General features: G+C 39.2%; 2 gene segments (V, D, J or C); both read left to right on the forward strand.

The window, feature by feature from the left end:
* Window positions 1–439: 439 nt before the first annotated feature.
* On the forward strand, window positions 440–2,449 carry LOC128539723 (Ig kappa-b4 chain C region-like). The segment is given in 3 exon segments: window positions 440–463; window positions 1,181–1,244; window positions 2,042–2,449. Coding segments are annotated over 3 exon segments (408 nt in total).
* A 9,480-nt stretch (window positions 2,450–11,929) lies between these two features.
* LOC128539739 (Ig kappa-b4 chain C region-like) lies at window positions 11,930–16,827 on the forward strand. The segment is given in 4 exon segments: window positions 11,930–12,041; window positions 14,222–14,262; window positions 15,540–15,624; window positions 16,396–16,827. Coding segments are annotated over 4 exon segments (558 nt in total).
* Window positions 16,828–22,072: the final 5,245 nt, after the last annotated feature.

Raw genomic sequence — 22,072 nt, forward strand, 5'->3', positions numbered from 1 at the left:
CTATGGTGACTCTGACAGTAGTAATCTGCTGCATCTTCAGTCTGGACTCCTCTGATGGTCAAAGCGAAATCAGATCCAGATCCACTGCCACTGAAACGAGCTGGAAAACCTGACTGTAGCTGATTTACATATTTAATGAGGAGTTTAGGAGCTTCTCCAGGTTTCTGTTGATACCAGTGTAAGCGCTCACCATATGAACTGTGAGAAGACACTGCCTGACTGGTTCTACAGTTGATGGTGACTGTTTCTCCTGGAAGAGCAGATTTCACTACAGGAGTCTGAGTTACCGTGGCTTGACCTCTGCATTCTGTAATAAAAAAAAAGCATACATTATAAGCACCTAAGATATACCAAATAAACAATAAGTGTATGAAGAAATAATTGTAGAGATAAAACCTAAAGCAGTGTCTGACCTTGAGTCCAGAGGATCAGTGTCCAGATGAAGACGGGGATCAAAGTCATGGTAGCTGTGGGTGAAGTTGCTGTAGCAGCAGCTCTCAGTCATGAAGTGTTAAAGTCACAGCGCTATAAACACTCCCAGAGCACTGAAGCATGTGCTGCTTATGCAAAGTGTCCTCTAAGTATGGAAACACCTTTACCACATTCCCCCAATCTTACCGTAATTTCCACACTATTACAGAGTTATATTGTTTTGGTCAGATGGAGATTTTTTGTAAAATACTTTTAGGTTTAAGATACATAAATAAGTAAATTAGAGAGAGAAGCTCAAACGTTCACTGGATGTGTTTGTACTGATTGTTAATGAGTTTCTCACTGTAGTGGATTTATGGTGGAAGAATCATCATTAGTGTTGGCAGTGAGTAAATACACACTGTTTTTGACTATAGAATATTGTTTTATTACTGTATGATTAGTATATAAATATCACATTATCACTCATCATCAGTAAACATGTTAAACTGCAAATCTAAATATTATAAATTTTAAGAGCTTTAATTTGTGTAGTCTATTTGAATGACTTACACTTAAGCTTTATCATCAATTTAATTTAATATGGGTGTTTAAAAGTAGAGGAAAACATGATAAAAAAAACAGTCAGACAGTTAGCATATTAATCAGCTGATGTAAACAGAAGTTGGTGTTTTGTAGCTGTTCTGTAATAAAATGTTTAAATGGATGGAGAGAGCAGTGAGTTTAGAGCAGCAGGGTTTTTGTACAGCCACTAAACCTGTTTGTATCACTGTGGATCACTTTTGGTGGAGGAACCAAACTGTCTGTGGGCCGTAAGTAACCCGTTTACTAATGACTAAAATAGAGTGTGTTTAAATTAATGACTGAAATAAAGTGTGTTTAGATTAATGACTGAAATTGCATGTGTTCTGATTAATTTTTACAGTGTAAGGATATAAATTATGTATTACTTTTTTGAATTAATTATCCTCAATACTTATTTATCAGTAAAAAAAAAAAAAAATCCAGAACTAATTTCTTAAAAAACAAAAGTTTTTTGTGTGTTTTAAATGTTGAAAGTGGATCTGACTATAGGGGTAATAAATAATTTGTATTTAATCCACAAAAACTTCATAATGCACTAATATAGATATTCTAATACTGAATATAATGATAATAATTTTGGTTAATTAAATACAGCTAATTTCTCAGAGACATTGGATCTTTAAACTTAAATGTTAAAGCTTAAAAACAATATTTTAATGACAACTATTGTTTATGTTAAAATCTGTTTATTTATCCTATCACATTTAAAATAAAAATTAATGTGAACATGCAATGATCACAGTGATATAAATCAGTATAGAGTAAATGTAGGTAATGATTCTGATTATTGAATATTTAACATAATTCTAGTTTAATATTCCAAAAAAACAATAATTTAATTTATGTTAATATAAGATGTAAAATATTTAAACTAAATGTGAAATATTTGTGATGCTCCACTGAACTCAGTTCTGCTCTGTAAGATATAAAAGGAAGTGAAACACACAGTAAACGGAAATGAAGCCCGAGTGACTGACAGCTGTCCATTCCTGTCTCAACTGTGCATTTGTGTGCATGTGTGTAGGTCTTACCCGGCCCAGTGTGACGGTGCTGCCCCCCTCCAGTGTGGAGCTGCAGCAGGAGAAGGTCACACTCGTGTGTGTGGCCAACAAGGGCTTCCCCTCGGACTGGAGGCTGACCTGGAAGGTTAATGGGAACAGCTGGACCTCGGGGGAGAGTCACAGTGCTGATGTTCTGCACACAGACGGCCTCTACAGCTGGAGCAGCACGCTGAGCCTCCGCTCAGAGCAGTGCAGGAACAAGGTGGTGACCTGTGAGGCCTTCAAGGAGAACCAACCTACTGTGGTGAGCACAGTGAACATAGAGCAGTGCTCAGAGCTGTGAGCTTACACACAGCTCACCTTCTACTGCTTCACTGTGTGTTACATCTGGTCTTTACTGCTCAAATGTCCCATTTTTAAATAAAAGCCTTTATTCAACAATGAAACAGCATTCTGATTTTGATCTTGTTCTATTTTTATACAGATCACTTTCTATCACATACTTCTCAGTGTAACTCAGCACATCATCTTGTCTTTATCATGTCTTTAATGAATCTTCTGACAAAATGTCAATTATGGAAAAAATCTAAGAACAACCCAGTTCATTATCAAAACCTATAGTCCTGCTGGGATACATTGCCATAAAACAATAATATTCATGTAAACATTTTTTAAAGTCAGCTTTTTGCTGGGCGGTGGCACGATGGTGTAGTGGTTAGCACTGGTGCCTTGCACCTCCAGGGTCTGGGTTCGATTCCCAGCCAGGCTTGATTCCCGTCTCTGTGTGCATAGAGTTTGCATGTTCTACACGTGCTTTGTGGGTTTCCTCTGGGTACTCTGGCTTTTTTCCACAGTCCAAAGATATGCAGGTTAGGCTAATCGGTGGACATTTTTTTTTATTAACTGTTTATACTTTAGCTCATGTTTGTGGTTCAATAGAAATAGGAAAATAAATTGTGCGTTTGTGAGAAAATAAGCAGCTTTGGGGTAATAAACACTAACTCTGATTCAAGGTTATCCATAATACATCGTCACTGTGGGTAATTTATCTATTTATCTTTATTATTTATCTATATACCTTTCGTAGATAAATTTATCTAATTTATCTACGAAAGGTATAACGCGTTCGACCCTTGTGCACAGGTGGCACCACAGACACACGGACATGAGGCGAGGTCTTACGGGGAAAAGGGTCATTTTATTTGGAAAAATGGGGAAGGTAAGGGTTAAAAAAGGAGGGAGGAAGAAAGATTAAAAGGGGAGGAAAGTGTAAGGGACCATCACTAGAGGTGACTGTTTTGTTTTTTGTAGTATTTGTTTGCAGATTCAGTTTCCCAGAAGGCACCTCGGTCAGGTGATGTGCGTGCACACCTGAACCGAGGTATCTCATTAGATCATCCATAAATAGCTGTTTAGTCTGGGAAACTAGGTCGAGCATTGTTAGTTTGTACTACTGTCATTTACGTGGGCATTTTGTTTTGTTTAGTTTGGTTTAATTTTTATTTTGATTTAAGTTTTCTTTTGTTAGGATAAAAAGGTTCTAGTGTTGGTAATAAACTGAAATAAGATAAACATAACAACAAATCACAAGAATGAAATATGGCCCTTACATTTCCAGCCCCTAATTGACAGGCAGGAAGACTGACAATTACACACATTTTTTTGTTTTGTTGTTTTTTCTTTTTTTTTTTTTACAATTGGGCCACAACATTTACTATTGGATTAAAATTTGAATCAGCTTTCTTAACACTTTAAACATTTGTTAACGGTTTAACTTAAGGTATTCATATCGCTGCATACCAAATGAAAGGAACATGACTACTTTATAAGGTAATTAACAGTCCATTTCACATATGAGGCACAGCTTATCGATGGGTCTTTCCAGGGTACTGGTTTTAGTTTTGACCAGTACACGTCTCACAAGTCCTTTTTTATCAGGGAACACTTTCGTGATCCGTCCGACGACCCATGAATTTCTTGAAGAAGACTCATCAATTATTAGAACTACGTCTCCAATCGAGAGGTTTTTTCTCACCTGAGACCATTTTTGGCGCTCCTGAAGCAAGGGCAAGTATTCACGCACCCATCGCTTCCAGAATAGGTCGGCAAGGTACTGAATTTGCTTCCACTTGCGACGTGCGTAAATGTGAAAAGTCCAGGAGGCAAGTTTGGCTGTTTTTTCATCAGCAGCAGGTGGTTAGGTGTCAGGGGCTCCAGGTCTGTGGGATCGTCTGTAGCGGTGGTAAGGGGACGGTCATTCATTATAGCTTTCACCTCACACAGGAATGTATGCAAGCTCTCATCGTTTAGTGTTTGTTCTTTTAGTACAGACCTCAAGATTTTTTTAACTGACCTTATCTGCCTTTCCCATATTCCACCGAAGTGAGACCCAGCAAGAGGATTAAATATCCATTGTATCCCCTTTTGCATGAGGACGCCTTCAATTTTTGACTGATTCCACTGTTGGATAGCTTTACGCAATTCGGTCTCAGCGCCTATGAAGTTTGTTCCATTATCACTTCTCATAACTGACACCTGGCCTCTTCTGCACATGAAGCGTCGAATAGCATTTAAGCAGGAGTCTGTATCTAATGACTGCGCGACTTCAATGTGCACGGCTCTTGTTGTCAGACAAGTGAACAATACGCCATATCTTTTAACATTACTTCTACCCCGAAGGGTCCAAAATAGTCTACCCCTATGTTAGTGAACGGTGGGTGATCTGGTGTGATCGCGTGGCAGTTCTGACATTTTTTGTTTACTATTCTTCGCTCTGACCTTTCTGCATGTCACACAACTGGACAGGAACTTTCTCACAAGGGAATTTGCTGTCGGAATCCAGTATTTCTGCCGCAATTTTGAAAGCATATAATTCCTTCCACAATGTCCGACCTGTTCGTGAGTGTTTCTTAAGATTAGAGTTGTAATGTGTGAGTCTTTGGGTATAATGACAGGGTGTTTTGCATGCTCAGGCATTGCAGACCCACCAAGTCCTCCAACTCTTAGCACTCCATCCTGCAGTACTGGATCTAGTTTGGAGAGACAACTGTTTCTTTTTACGGAAGCATTACCTTTTGTAACATGGAAATTTCGTCTTTGAATCTTTGGTTTTGAACGAACTTAATGACTTCGTTTTCTGCCATTGTTAAGTCCTTAATTGTTAAAGACTTATGGTTTTCTGTTGTTGAGTTGTTTGCCTGTCCCTTAATCCTTTTTGTTCTCTGTTTAAGCATGTCTTTAACGCAAAGGATCCAGGCAACGGATCTTTTTAACTTATACCAGTCAGAGTGATAGTTAATCAGTTTACTCAAGGCATCTGTGCTCTCTGTAGTTTTTACGAGATTCACTGAGGCTGAGTGTTTAATCTCAATGTCATCCTCTTTCGTCGACAGATCGTGAATGTTCTCAGGCCATTTACTCTCTGGTGTTTTAAGAAAGGGGGGACCATGGATCCAATTGTTGTTTTTCATGAATTTTTCACAGGAAACTCCTCTGGAAGCAGCGTCAGCTGGGTTTTTTGAAGTGTTGACGTACCTCCACTGCTGTGGCTTGGTTGACTCTCGTATGATGGAGATTCTGTTAGCGACAAAGGTTTTAAAGCGAAGTTTTTCATTAACAATGTATCTCAAGACAGTTGTGCTGTCGGTCCAAAACACAGAGTCCAGCAGTTCTATTTCCAGTTGACCTTTCAACATTTTGTCGTTGTTTACAGCGACCACTGCCGCTGTCAATTCCATTCGGGGGATAGTAGTTTGTTTCAAGGGCGCTACGCGAGAATTCCCCATCATGAATGCACAGTGTGTGAGTCCATCAGCATTTACTAACCTAATATACGAGACAACTCCATATCCCATTTCACTTGCATCTGAGAAGTGGTAAAGTTGTGCTGTAGTTGTAACTCCAAAGTCAACTGGTTTTACGCATCTTGCTACACTAAACTCAGACAATTGATGCAACTCGTGTAGCCAGGCCCCCAGTCTTTTTATAAATTGTTCGGGAATGTCATCGTCCCAATCGAGTCTCTCTTTACATAACTGCTGCATTAAGATCTTAGCTGGCAGTATGACTGGTGCAAGGAAGCCTAAGGGGTCATAAATTGAACTAGTGACTGACAATATTCCTCTTCTAGTCACGGGCTGCTCTTTTAAACTAATCTTAAACTTGAGCGTGTCTGAATTAATACACCACAGCACCCCTAGAGCTCTTTCAACGTCTTTACTCAAATCTAAGTCCCTCATGTCTTTAATTCTCTCACTCTCAGGGATGGAAGCTAGCAATGTACGACTATTACTTGCCCACTTGGTGAGGTGAAACCCTCCACTTGCGCACAGTTTGGTAAGTTAACTATAAAGCGCAACTGCTTGACTATGACTAGAGACAGACTTCAAGCAGTCGTCTACATAAAAGTTTTTAAGTACTGTGTTGACTGCCTCGGCAGATGCATTGCTGCGGTTTTCTTCTGCTGTCTTCCTAAGGGCGAAGTTAGCTACGCTTGGAGATGATTTTGCACCAAACAAATGAACAACCATTTTATACTCAACCAAGTCCTGACTCACGTCTCCATTCGGCCACCACAGGAAACGCAACAAGTTTGTGTCCTTTTCCGGAACTCTAACCTGATAGTACATGGCTTCCACATCTGCCATCATGGCAACTTCCTCTTGTCTAAAGCGTGTGAGCACCCCAATGAGTGAGTTTGTCAGGTCGGGTCCCTGCAGAAGCTCGCTATTTAATGATATTCCCTGATAGCTGGCAGCACAGTCAAAGACTACCCTTAGCTTTTTCTTTTGAGGATGGTACACACCATGGTGAGGTATGTACCACACTTGCCCGTCTTGTCGACTTAGGTGGGGTGTGGGGACCTTGACTGCATGACCCTTCTCAAACATGTCGTTCATGAAGTTTAAATACTCTTTATAAAAGGAGCGGTTATGCTTAAACTTCCGTTTGAGGTTCAGTGCGCGCTGCATGGCTGCGCTTCGGTTATTGGGCATTTGAATAGCTGCTTTCTTAAATGGTAGACCGATGTAGAAGTGATTATCGGTAAACTGCAGAGAGTTAGTTACAGAGTCTAAAAACTGATAGTCCTCCTGTGACAACTCAGCTTTGTCATCACAATTCCGTTCAGGAAAATCATGGTTATTGTGTTTTGTGTGAACACTTTGGGGAGTTCAACAAAGGTGTTTTCTTCCAGACTACTAACCTCTAGGTCAGTAAGCACGTAACTTTCTACTTGTTTCCTCACATTCATGGTGCTTAACCTAATGTCAATTTTTTTACCTTGTACGTTTAATCGCCTTGCTAATGACTCTGTACAAAAGGTAGCAGAGCTACCTGGGTCCATAAAGGCGTATACTTCTACTGTCTTGTTACCTTTCTTGGACTTTATTTTAACAGGTACTATGGAGAGAATACAGTCATCTCCAGCCCCGATACACGCACTCGTTTCGTGACTCGCTGTTAACGGGCAATGTTTGAACTGGTTCGGTTTCGTCAGCCTTTACGATCGCTTAAGCTGTGTCTTTTGCTGCAATGTGTAGCATGCGAGGATGTTTCTTTGAGCACAACTGACATGTAATTTTCTTCGTGCAGTCTTTGCTTAAGTGTCCTTTTACTAAACAGCCAAAGCAGAATCCATTCTTTTTTAGAAAGTCCAATTTGACCTTATATGTCTCATTGTTAAACTGGAGTCATTCATCTAGGGTATGATCTTGCTCACAGGATACACAAGGTTTAGTGAAGGCACTAATAACTAATGCACCACTACTCTTTACTGTAATTGAGTCTTTATGATTTTTACCAACCTGTTTTATGCCGGTCGCAAAGCTGCTACCTCTCTTTTCTTCCATTTTTTGCTTGAATCCTGGAGGGGATTTGTTGCTGTGTTTTTTACCACTAGTCGAAACGTTCAGGTCTCCAAAAAGTGGGTTGGACATTACCTTCGCTTCTCGTTCTACGAATTTCATCAGCTGCACGAACTTAGCTCTTTCCTGATTGCGCTCCTCCTGCGTACTTGTATACGTGGCTTCTCCATTTTTCACGCAATTTGTAGGGCAGTTTTGAGGCAACACTCCTCAAGTTGGTAGCATTGTCTAGCTCATCCATGTAATCGATGCTTGACATGGTATTGTAACATTTTACTAGGAACAGGGAGAAAGTTTTCAGCGACTTTCCGTCCTCTGACTTTATTTCCGGCCAATTGAGTGCCTTTTGCATCAGCGTTGTAGCGATTATTTGTCTATTTCCGAAATTGTCATGTAACAGTTTCATAGCCTCTGCGTAACCACGATGTTCTGGCATGAGCTGGCAGCTTGTCACTAGGTCCCTAGGCTGTCCTTTAGTATACTGCTCAAGAAAGAACAGCCTTTCCAGATTGCTATCAGTTTTGGTTTCGATGGCATGTTTAAAGGCTCTTACAAAGGACGTGAACTCAAGAGGGTCACCATAGAATGGAGGAACGTCGCGCGGAGGTAAGGAAAGTTGCCTCTGACTCTTTGCAAACATTTCTGTAAGATCTGCCTGAATTGGCATCCTACCCTGAGGCTCCACTATGTCAGTGTTGTAAAGTGAGTGTTCATTACCTTGGGTGGGCCGTTCCATTAGGGTGCTTGACATTATGGGTTTGGCACTCACTGGCATGCTTAAGTGGGTTGCTCGGAGGCGTGATGGCAGCTCGAGGTATTCCGTTGCCGAACTGTGGTTGCAGTGGTCATTTTGCTCCGGTTCCGGAAGGCATGCACCACTCGTTTCGACGACCACGCTCCGTCTGGCAGGACGTTGTTTTTTACGGTTCTGGTAAGAATGTAGTTCAGCATCGGCCATTGCAAGCGCCGTTTCCATTTCCAGCCTTTCCTTTTGTGCCTTTAATTGTGCTTGTTTAGCCTTTAGTTGTGCTTTCAATTGCTCTTCCTCAACCTTTAATCGTGCTTTCAATTGCTCTTCCTCAGCCTTTAATCGTGCTTCCTCCAGCTCCAGCGCCTGCCGATCTCTCAAAGTTGCTGCTTTAGCCAGCAAAGCTGCTCTGTTGGCTTCTGCCTTTTTTAGTCGAGCTTCGGATGTTGCTGACGTTAAGGACCTTTTGGATGCCGCTGACGTTACACTTCCGTGCCTTTGGGGGGCGGGCGTCTTGCGCTTCAGCAATGACACACTGTTGTTTGGTGAAACTCCATCGTCACCTGTTTGGGGCAACTTAAAGCGAGTACTAGTGTCCGCGATCCACGACTTCACTCTTACCATGAATTCTGAGCAGCGCGTTAATCTAGGGTGAAACCAGTGGTGCTGATCGGTTTCACGCTCTTCATCCTTAGCGCACGATCGCACTGTTACATTGCTTTTAATGAAGTCATTTAGCAGCGCTTTGTATTGGCGGCGCTTGGCTTTAACGTCATGCAAATTACAAGCATTGTTCATAAGCGCCTCTAGTTCATTGTATAATACAGTCAACTGACTCCACTTGCCTTCTCTGGCGCTCCTCAGCTCGTGAAGCCTGTCTGGAGAACCGTCCTCGTCGAGCACCATCACCCGCTCAGATTCGGCGATAGCGGCATTGTTGCGTGAAGTTTAAAGCAGGCAAGTCCTCTTCTCGCTTTCGGCTTCGGTTGCTCGTTGGCAGTCGATGCGCGTTTTTGAATCGCACGCGCGCTCTTTAATCCACGTTCACACTCTTATCTTCATTTCTGCGGCGGAGCAAGCTTTTGACTTTACATGTACGTGCATGTTATTCACAAGTTCTGACGCGTGTCTTTTGTTACACAGTTTCACTGACGACTTCAGACGTTTTGTTGATTTTTGTCTCTTGTTTATTTTCAACATCAAAAACAACGGTTGTTACAGTTTCTTGCATAAATCCACTGTAGTCACTAAAAGTCACTTGCTGTGTTCTGTAGCTTCGATAGATTACAGTTACAACAACTTATTTTACTGTATTCCTTTTAGCTTACTGTCTCACAGTCAAAAGCTTGTGTGCTCCACACCTTTCTGTATCCTTCCGTGTCTTAACAACAACTAACAACTAACATGCGTGATAGACATGAAACTGCATAACTGTGGGATGATGTCACAGAACAACTCATGAAATGATGTCACAATACAAATTATAAGTATGATACTTAATGCTTAATGCTTAACTAATAAACTGAAATAAGATAAACATAACAACAAATCACAAGAATGAAATATGGCCCTTACAGTTGGCAATGTTTAGATGTTCAGTGTGTCTCTTTGTGGAGCTGACTCGGTCATGTAAAGTGTGGTGTGTGTTTAATGTTTATGTAAGTATTGTTGTTTGTGTCCTCCTGTTATTTTCCAGTGTGTTTAGCTAGTTGGTAGGTTTAGCTAAGTGTGAGCAGCACTGTTCAATGCATTTACAGGGTCACACTGACCATATTTATATTTTGGTGAGGAGAAGCAGCTGATTTTTTTTTCATACAGTACCTGAAAAAGATGAAAATTAAAATAATAAAGGAGTGTGACTAAAAATGTTCTGTGGTCATTTTCTCCTAAAACTAAGCCACCAACAGATGTGAAATTTCGTATTTTGTACCATCATATATAAAGCTGTGACTGAATTACACATTCCTGAGCTAAAAAAAATGGTCCCAAATATCTGTGTTTTGTAAAAAAACAGTTATCAAAAGTTCATGAAATGTGTCATTGTGTCATATTACATCCTCCAACTCAGCACCTGCAGTCGCTCCCAGCTGCAGCAGTGCAGTCTCTCTACAATCTGACTGAAGGAGGTTTTTGTACGACTCTAAAACACTGTGTGAACAGCCAGCTGCTACTGATGGAATGTAAACTCTGACAGTAGTAATCTGCTGCATCTTCAGTCTGGACTCCACTGATGGTCAGAGCGAAATCAGATCCAGATCCACTGCCACTGAAACGAGCTGGAAAACCTGACAGTCGCTGATTTATAAATTTAATGAGGAGTTTAGGAGCTTCTCCAGGTTTCTGCTGATACCAGTGTAAGTATTGACCATTAGAGTCCTTGTACACTGCCTGACTGGTTCTACAGTTGATGGTGACTGTTTCTCCTGGAAGAGCAGATTTCACTGCAGGAGTCTGAGTTACTGTGACTTGACCTCTGCACTCTGTAAAAATATGCATCACAATTCACCATGAAACTGAAACGTTATAATACATAAAATTGTGTATTTGTATAAAGAGATGATTGTAGAGATACAATCTGAAGCAGTGTCTGACCTTGAGTCCAGAGGATCAGTGTCCAGATGAAGACGGGGATCAAAGTCATGGTAGCTGTGGGTGAAGTTGCTGTAGCAGCAGCTCTCAGTCATGAAGTGTTAAAGTCACAGCGCTATAAACACTCTCAGAGCACTGAAGCATGTGCTGCTAATGCAAAGTGTCCTCCAAGTATGGAAACACCTTTACCACATTCCCCCAATCTTACCGTAATTCTCACACTACTACAGAGTTATTGTGTGAGTTTTGCTTCTGGGGTCAGATGGAGATTTTCTGTTAAATACTTTTTGCTTTATGATGCATAAATAAGTGAATTAAATAGAGAAGCTTAAACTTTCACTGGTCACAGTTTAAAATTATAATTTTCTTTTTATAAATGATAAACCATAAATCATTATTACTATCATTTCCAAAATGACAACAGACATAAAATTGACCTGGTTAGATGCTTAGTCATGACAGTGTGTTTTCTTCAGAAGATGGAGATTGTTTTCCTCAGCTGTAGTTTGGTTGGATGACATTCTGGCAGAATTGTGGTTTAATGTAAAAATAATCTTTTGCTTTACACCCGTAATGTATAACATAATATATTAGAATTCAGATTAACATTAATTTAACTGTTTGTGTGTGTGTGTGCTCCTTTTTCTCTGCCTGCTCTCAGCCTATTCTCCAGAGAGGGCGCTGATGAGCTGGACTATGGATGGTGGACCATGGGGATGGAGGTGAACGAGGGGGTTTGTGACCAGCACAGAAGAAAAGAAGAACAATTTCTACAGCTGCAGCAGCACGCTGACACTCAGGAGGAGGCCGAGGTGTTCGGCTGTACTGTCTCCTACCACAACACGACTCAGATCACCTCTTTTTGAAAGAGTCACTGTGAAGCTCACTAAAAATCACGTGTACACTTTAAAGCATGCTTAGTGGTCTAAAATGGTGTCAGTGGTGTAGCTATGCTGAAATAAAGCTTTAATGTGGAAAGCACGTCTCCTTTTTCAGTGGTGAAGTGTCTTTGGCTGCGATTTGGAACAGCAGCTTTAACAGCAGGTCGAGTGCAGTGTGTGTGTGTGTTGTGCTTAAGTGAGTTTGACTGATGAACCTCTGCTAATCTATTTTGGCAGCTGCTCTTGCACATGTTTGTGTGTGTTTCAATGAGTATAATTTATGTTTAAGTGTTACTGTGTAAGGAAGATCCCACTAAATATTTATCTGAACATAAGAAATGAAGGACTGCAGTCTAGGAATAATTGCAGAAGTGAAGATTTAATAAAGAAAACTAACACTAGAACCAAACTAACTAATCATTCAAACTGTAATGATAACAGGTAACATAACAGGTGCAAGACAAAAACTAACCAAAGCCATGGCGATTTACAACGCACACAAACATTGTGCAGGTGAGGCCAGGCAGAATTTTTTTTTTTTTTTACTGTAGGTTTACTTTGGGGGGTGAAGTCCATGAGCAAATGTCAGATTAATAGTCCAACCACAATTGGACACAATTGTGTCCCTGGGCACAAAGCGAATTCCAGGGGTTATTCATGACACTTCCTGGCTAGCATTTCCCCAAGAGTATTAGAACAATTAAATGCATTTCAATAAAATGCAGTAAACAGTACTAAAATAACTCCATTAGCTTTTATCCTTCGAACTGTTTGTGTGTATGTGTGTGTGTTTAAGTAGTGTAGTTTCATGTATCATAAATAAGTTAAATAAATTCTTGTTTCTTTATAAAGAACTGTTGTCTTGGTCATGCATTTTAAAGTCTAAACATTTGCCCAGATCTTACATTATTTTGCTCATAATTGATAAATGCCAGATTTTGTATTATCATCGTCAGCCACGGGATAAACAGAATTGGTAAGATACACTAAATCGTGCTATATGGTGGACAGAAAGAAGATAAAGTGTACTGTATGCTGAAAATTTAAAATCAGTTAATCAAATTAACCCGAATCGTTAAAGATTCGATTCACCTCTGATCAAGAGCTGAAACCCTACATCGTGTTTACAGTATGCACCTGCTTTAATGTATACTTGGACTCTATTTTACAGTTTTATTTATTATGTTGAATAAAATTGTATTACTTTTTTAGCTCAAGGCTCTGAATCTTAAGAGATGAAGGTTAAACAGAGATACTGAGAGGTGTGCAAAAACTTTGGATGCTGAAAGCTATGAAGAACGAAGGGAAGGATGAAAGATTTGAGGTATAGAAGAAAAGGTTCAGTTATTAGTATAAAGGGCAGGGAGAACAATTGTGCAGGATACAAAGTACTGCTCATAAAAGTAATGTGGGTAATGCTTATACATCAAGCTGGTGAAGGATGGATGACCAGATCCAAAAAAAAACTTTAAAGTCCTGTGTATTAGATGAGCATTGATTAATCTCAAGATATAGGAGGTGAAGAGAGGGAGAGGAGTCAGGAGGACTGAAGGCTTGTCTGAAGAGAGGTTTAATTTTAAAAGGAGAGGAAATGAGGTCTCAGAGCTAAGTACAATGACTGGAAAATTAATGAAATGCTAATATTAGACAAGCATGGGAAAAACCATAAAAAGTAGGAAAGTGAGACAGGACACACAGTGACACTAAATAATGTGGAGTGAAGGAAAGCATCAGGAAGTGGAGAGAAGGAACACCAGCTTCATTTCCAAATGTTAAGAGAGAGGCTGTGAGGACAGGAGGAGTTACACCAGTGACCAAGCCAGAATCCATAACAAGGCTGAAGTGTGGTCTGAAACATGTGCAACAGAAACATAAACAAGGCTGGGAGACGATTATTGATATTAATTGAAATGAAGTTCGAATCTGAGACATTAATCTGGGCAGGATGTCCAAAAAGAAAATTATCCCCCAAAAAACTTTCAGTGATGAAAATTAGGACCATGATAATTTATAAAACTATAAAACTATTTATTTTACAGATTGGTTGGGTTGATAATTATTGGGAAATTTGTGACTGAGTGTGGTGTGGTTCCTCTTTTCATATCACATTCTCCATCTCAGCATCAGCTGCAGCAGTGCAGTCTCTCTACAATGTGACTGAGGTAGGTTTTTGTACGACTCTATAACACTGTGTGAACCAGTAGCCAGTGATGTCATGGTGACTCAGACAGTAGTAATCTGCTGCATCTTCAGTCTGGACTCCACTGATGGTCAGAGTGAAATCAGATACAGATCCACTGCCACTGAAACGAGCTGGAAAACCTGACTGTAGCTGATTTACATATTTAATCAGGAGTTTAGGAGCTTCTCCAGGTTTTTGCTGATACCAGAATAAGCGATTACCATATGAACTGTGAGAAGACACTGCCTGACTGGTTCTACAGTTGATGGTGACTGTTTCTCCTGGAAGAGCAGATTTCACTACAGGAGTCTGAGTTACTGTGGCTTGACCTCTGCACTCTGTAATTTTTTTTAAAAAAAGCATACATTATAAGCAACTGAAATATAACTATAAACAATAAGTGTATTTGTATGAATAGATGCAGATATACTATCTGAAGCAGTGTCTGACCTTGAGTCCAGAGGATCAGTGTCCAGATGAAGACGGGGATCAAAGTCATGGTAGCTGTGGGTGAAGTTGCTGTAGCAGCAGCTCTCAGTCATGAAGTGTTAAAGTCACAGCGCTATAAACACTCCCAGAGCACTGAAGCATGTGCTGCTAATGCAAAGTGTCCTCTAAGTATGGAAACACCTTTACCACATTCCCCCAATCTTACCGTAATTCTCACACTACTTTATTGTGTGAGTGTGTGAGTTTTGTTTCTGGGGTCAGATGGAGATTTTCTGTAAAACACTTTTACGTCCAAGATACAGAGACACTGGATGTGTTTGTACTGTATGTCAATGAGTTTTTTACTCTAGTGGATTTATGGTGGAAGAAGCAGCATCAGTGTTAGTGAGTAAATACACACTGTTTTTGACAGAATTTTTTTTTTAATTACTGTAGAATTAAATATGACATTAACACTTTTAATCAGTCAAAAAAGTGAAGCAACCCACTCCAAATGTTCAGTCATATATTACAAAATTTCCATTAGTGAATCAATGTTGTATTAAATCAGCCATTATGGGTAAAACTGTTTAACTGCAGATCTGAAATTTGTAAATTATTTGAGCTTTTAATCTGTTTAATTTATCTGTATGTCTTACACTCCAGCTGCATCCTCAGTTTTAGTTTTTAAAAGTAAAATAAAATACTGAGCCGTAATAAACCAGTCAGACAGTTAGTGTATTAATCAGCTGATGTATTCAGAAGTTTGTGTTTTGTATCTGTTCTGTAATAAGAGGTTTAAATGGATGGAGAGAGCAGTGAGTTTAGAGCAGCAGGGTTTTTGTACGGCCACTAAACCTGTTTGTATCACTGTGGTGGACTTTTGGTGGAGGAACCAAACTGTCTGTGGGCCGTAAGTAACCTGTTTACTAATGACTAAAATACAGTGTGTTTAAATTAATTACTGAAATAAACTGTGTTCATATTTGATTTCTGAAATCGCATGTGTCCAGATAAATTTTTCAGTTTGTAAAAATATAGATTTTCTAAATTCAGTGTCATATGTACTTATGTGATTTTTTTATCCTTCATAAATCCAGAACCAATTTATTTAATTTCTTTTCTTTGTGTGTGTGTTTTAAATAGATCAAAATTTGACAAAATCTGTCTGACTTTAATGCTAATGGTCAATATTTATTTAAATCAAAATATCTATTGCTGTTTGCGAATATTATTGTGAAATTTATGTTCAATTAAATACATGTAATTTCTCAGAAATATTGGATCTATTAACAAAATGTTGAAACCCAAATTTTTTTTAAATGATAAACATTGTTTATGTTTCATGCTGTTTATTTGTATTATCAAGTTTAAATAGTATTCAAATTAATTAAAAAATGCAATGATTACTGCAATGTAAGGCAGTATAGATTCAATGCAGGCAATGATTCTGATTATTGAATATTTAACATAATTCATGTTTAATGTTCAGCAAAAACAGTATTTAATTCATGTGGATATGAGATGTAAAAAGTATTTAACTGTAAAATGTTTGTGACACTCCATTGAACTCAGTTCTGCTCTATAAGATATAAAAGGAACTGAAACACACAGTGAACTGAAATGAAGCCTGAGTGACTGACAGCTGTCCATTCCTGTCTCAACTGTACATTTGTGTGTGTAGGTCTCACCCGGCCCAGTGTGACGGTGCTGCCCCCCTCCAGTGTGGACCTGCAGCAGGAGAAGGTCACACTCGTGTGTGTGGCCAACAAGGGCTTCCCCTCGGACTGGAGGCTGACCTGGAAGGTTAATGGGAACAGCTGGACCTCGGGGGAGAGTCACAGTGCTGATGTTCTGCACACAGACGGCCTCTACAGCTGGAGCAGCACGCTAAGCCTCCGCTCGGAGCAGTGCAGGAACAAGCTGGTGACCTGTGAGGCCTTTAAGGAGAACCAACCTACTGTGGTGAGCACAGTGAACATAGAGCAGTGCTTAGAGCTGTGAGCTCACACACACTTTACTCAGCTCACCTTCTACTGCTTCACTGTGTGTTACATCTGGTCTTTACTGCTCAAATGTCACATTTTTAAATAAAAGCTTTTGTTTAACCATAAAACAGGATCCTGAATTTCCTCATGCATTTTATAGACATCACTTTTTATCACATGCTTCTCAGTGTAACTGCTTTGCATTTTTAAATATTATTAAACTATAGTACAGACACTCCTGATGAAATAACAATCATGAGCTAGACATCTAAGAACAACCAAGTTCATTATCAAAACCTATAATTCTGCTGGGATACTTTGCTGTAAACCAGTAAAAATTATGTAAACATTTTAAAGATTTGTTAAGAGACAGATGATTGCTGTGTGTTTGAGCTGATACTGAATCTTAAGTAACATAAAATGAATAATATTAATAACAATAATAACTTTATGTGACTACATAATATTCAAATTCCAATTTTATTTGTCTTATATACAGTCATACACAGTATGATATGCAGTAAAAAGCTTAAACGACCGCCCGTGACCTTAAAAATAAAAAAGACTATTAATAGAAAAAAGATATGGAATAAAATAAGAAACAAAATATAGAAAATAACTTTAGCTAACAAATGAAAAATATATCTATAAAAGATAAGACAAAATATAAAATATAAAAAAACCTAGCTGTACAAATACACAATATAAAGAAAAACCTAGCTTTACAGATATGGAAAAAGGAATTATTTTCTGTACAAATATAGAAAAAAATATAGAAACTAAAATACTGTTAAACATCTGCACACACCACCACTCTATTCTTCTATCACAAACTCCTCCCAGGCAAATCCACGTCACGGACACACTCCTCACTTCCTACAGCTGAAACTTTTTAAGGTTAAATATCTCCCAACCTGAAAAGGTCAAATTTAAAATCAGCAAAGATATCTAAATATTCTCTGTCTGCTGAACCATGTTTAAATGATTTGTCATAATGATAACAGTTTTATTTGTCATGAAATTGTGACAAACTGTTTATAGTGTATGTAACCGGTATAAGAGAAATAAAACACTAAGGTGTGCGTTTATAACACCTTTGTTACAGCATCACTGTAGGCTGTTTTTCTATTTGAGCAAATTAAGTGCTTATAAATTATATAAATTATGTTGCTTAAATACAAAGGTGGAAAGTAACGAATTGCATTTACGTACGTTACAGTAATTGTGTAGTTCTTTTTTGATTAATTGATGGGCGGGGAGAACAAACGTGATAAATTCACAAGAATGATGGAGGCAGACAAAACAGATGCCAATGATCCAGACCCAGCTAAAAGCGAAATGCCAGCAAATTCTCATGAAGCAAACCCCTGGTCATTGTACTACTATGTTGTATACCAAATTATGTACAGTGGTATGAAAAACTATTTGCCCCCTTCCTGATTTCTTATTCTTTTGCATGTTTGTCACACGAAATGTTTCTGATCATCAAACACATTTAACTATTAGTCAAAGATAACACAAGTAAACACAAAATGCAATTTTTAAATGATGGTTTTTATTATTAAGGGAGAAAAAAATCCAAATCTACATGGCCCTGTGTAAAAAAGTAAGGCCACTCCAAAGTTTTCATTTTGTTTTTCTTCAGCCATTCAGAGGTGGATTTGCTGGTGTGTTTTGGGTCATTGTCCTGCTGCAGCACCCAAGATCGCTTCAGCTTGAGTTGACGAACAGATGGCCGGACATTCTCCTTCAGGATTTTTTGGTCGACAGTAGAATTCATGGTTCCATCATGGTTCCATCATGGTTCCATCACAGCAAGCCTTTCAGGTCCTAAAGCAGCAAAACAACCCCAGACCATCACACCACCACCACCATATTTTACTGTTGGTATGATGTTCTTTTTCTGAAATGCTGTGTTACTTTTACGCCAGATGTAACGGGACACGCACATTCCAAAAAGTTCAACTTTTGTCTCGTCGGTCCAGAAGGTATTTTCCCAAAAGTCTTGGCAATCATTGAGATGTTTTTTAGCAAAATTGAGACGAGCCTTAATGTTCTTTTTGCTTAAAAGTGGTTTGCGTCTTGGAAATCTGCCATGCAGGCCGTTTTTTGCCCAGTCTCTTTCTTATGGTGGAGTCGTAAACACTGACCTTAATTGCGGCAAGTGAGGCCTGCAGTTCATTAGATGTTGTCCTGGGGTCTTTTGTGGCCTCTTGGATGAGTTGTCTCTGCGCTCTTGGGGTAATTTTGGTCGGCCGGCCACTCCTGGGAAGGTTTACCACTGTTCCATGTTTTTGCCATTTGTGTTCAATTATGTTATCTTTGACTAAAAGTTAACGGTTTTTGATGATTGGAAACATTTTGTGTGACAAACATGGAAAAGAATAGGAAATCAGGAAGGGGGCAAATAGTTTTTCACACCACTGTATGTATGTTGCCCTTTTAAGAGTTGCCTCCCTCAGTGTGTGCGCTGCAGAGGTGTGTGCGCGAGAAGGAGAGAACGGAGTAAGAGCTCAGGTGTGCTGCTCACCCCCGAAACACTCTATTCTTTTATCTTTCCTTTTACTTTTATTTTATGTGTTGTATTATTATTTCATGAGGCTGAAAGAGGCCAATAAAGGTTTTGTGCTGAACGTTATTCTTGGCTCTGAGCTCTTTTTTCCCTCTGCTATCCGGCGCAAAGCGTCACACCATATTTAAGCGACCACTTTGATTTCAAGCAAGAAAAAGGTAACAGCTTTATTATGCAAAGGTGTTTTTTTAGTTCAAAACAACTAGTTTGAGATTTATATCCAGCTGTCTTTTTTAAACTACAGTACACTAGAATCCCCCATTCCACCCCTGCTGTTAAAAAAGTAACTCTGTAACTTTACTTGTACTTCAGTAAAATTTCACTAAGGTAACAGTACATGAGTACAAAAGGTTATTACTCTTTTCACCGTTCCTTACAGTCTATAATAAATAATAGACCAGTGCTGTCTATTAAACAACTGATCTTTTAAGGAAATCATTACAGACGTCTCTTCAATGCTGGTGGTTAAAGCACTTTGTAAAGAAACTAGTATATATATTTTGTGCTTTTAATGTGTGCCCATAAAGTTGGAAAGTGAATCAGTGATTTGTATTTTGCATAAACATTTAGCAATCAGACACAGTCAGACCCTGGACAGTTAGATGGGCTTTAAATAAGGTGTACTTGGTGTACTTTCTTTACACTAAATTTTCTAGGACAGCTAAATAACTTGATTGCATCATAATTCATTTAAACATTTTAACAATGTGTGTTTTGTTGTAATGAACTAATGAACTTGTGGGTGAGTATATTGTATGACACAAAACTGCTTCACCTCAGAAGGTTCAACCAGCATAGAGCAGAAAAGTATCAATCCTTAAGTTCAAGTTCAAGTTTATTTGTCACATGCACAATCATACAGAGTACAATATGCAGCGAAATGATTTTTGCGACCACAGAGTCGCGACGGCAGCCACCTAACCGGCGCCATCATAGAAAATAAGAAATAAGATACATTAGGATAACGAGGGTAAAAAAATGGTTGACGGAACATATTATACTTTTACGGTTTTATTTTTTAATGCTGTTTATTCTGAAATGCATTTATAAGAAAGTCATGATTATATCATAAAATATATTGAAAATAAATCATTCATGTATCATCAATATCTTTTAGTCACATTGGTACTCACCTCTTCCAGTCTAACAGCAATAGAAGGCTAATACACACTAAAGACTCTTTTGTGACTAGAATTGTTTTATCTGCACCTGAACACAGAATGTGACAGGATAGGCTCCAGATCCACTGTGGCCCTGACCACTTAAAGCATTAAGTGAAGATGAATGAGTGTGAGTGATGTATAATGATGTAAAATGAGTCTTACTGAGCTTAGAAAGAAGTGTACTGGGTGCTTGTGTTCCACATTTACAAAGGGTCACAGTAGCTTCAATAAATAATGGGCTTATGGATTGGGAAGCGGAATTAACTGATTTTATAAGCAAATATCCCAATCAGATGCAAATAAAAATAATAACTGCAGAAGTGACCAGACTGGGGGTCGCTTTCAACTAAAATAACTAAAACAGTGCTGAGCTGAACACAAAACTCAGCCCTCATGTTTCTATCCTGTGTTCTGTGCAGCTACAATCATCCAAAAGCTGATTCAGTTTGTGTCATATTACATCCTCCAACTCAGCACCTGCAGTCGCTCCCAGCTGCAGCAGTGCAGTCTCTCTACAATCTGACTGAGGGAGGTTTTTGTACGACTCTATAACACTGTGTGAACCAGTAGCCAGTGATGCTATGGTAACTCTGACAGTAGTAATCTGCTGCATCTTCAGTCTGGACTCCACTGATGGTCAGAGTGAAATCAGATCCAGATCCACTGCCACTGAAACGAGCTGGAAAACCTGACTGTAGCTGATTTGCAAGTTTAATCAGGAGTTTAGGAGTTTCTCCAGGTTTCTGCTGATACCAGTTTAAGCGGTCACCATTAGAGTCCTTGTACACTGCCTGACTGGTTCAGCTCTCAGTCATGAAGTGTTAAAGTCACAGCGCTATAAACACTCCCAGAGCACTGAAGCATGTGCTGCTAATGCAAAGTGTCCTCTAAGTATGGAAACACCTTCACCACATTCCCCCAATCTTATTGTAATTCTCACACTACTACAGAGTTATTGTGTGAGTTTTGCTTCTGGGGTCAGATGGAGATTTTCTGTAAAATACTTTTTGCTTTATGATGCATAAATAAGTGAATTAAATAGAGAAGCTTAAACTTTCACTGGTCACAGTTTAAAATTATATATTTTTTTCTATAAATGATAAACCATAAATCATTATTACTATCATCTCCAAAATGACAAACAGACATAAAATTGACCTGGTTAGATGCTTAGTCATGACAGTGTGTTTTTCATAAGATGGAGATTGTTTTGCTCAGCTGTAGTTTGGTTGGATGACATTTGCAGAATTGTGGTTTAATGTAAAAATAATCTTCTCCTTTACACCCGTAATATATAACATAATATATTAGAATTCAGATTAACATTAATTTAACTGTTTGTGTGTGTGTGTGTGTGTGTGTGTGTTCCCTCCTTTTTCTCTGCCTGCTCTCAGCCTATTCTCCAGAGAGGGGGCTGCTATGGATGGTGCCATGGGGGTGGAGGTGAACGAGGGGGTTGTGACCAGCACAGAAGAACAGAAGAATGGCTTCTACAGCCGCAGCAGCACCCTGACCCTCAGCAAAGAACGCTGGGAAGAGGCCGAGGTGTTCGGCTGTACCGTCTCCTACCACGACACAACTCACATCACCTCGTTCCGAAAGAGTCGCTGTGACGCTCACTAGAAATCAAGTGTACAT

This window comes from Clarias gariepinus, chromosome 2 (assembly GCF_024256425.1).
Source record: "Clarias gariepinus isolate MV-2021 ecotype Netherlands chromosome 2, CGAR_prim_01v2, whole genome shotgun sequence".
NCBI classification, from domain to species: Eukaryota; Metazoa; Chordata; class Actinopteri; order Siluriformes; family Clariidae; genus Clarias; species Clarias gariepinus.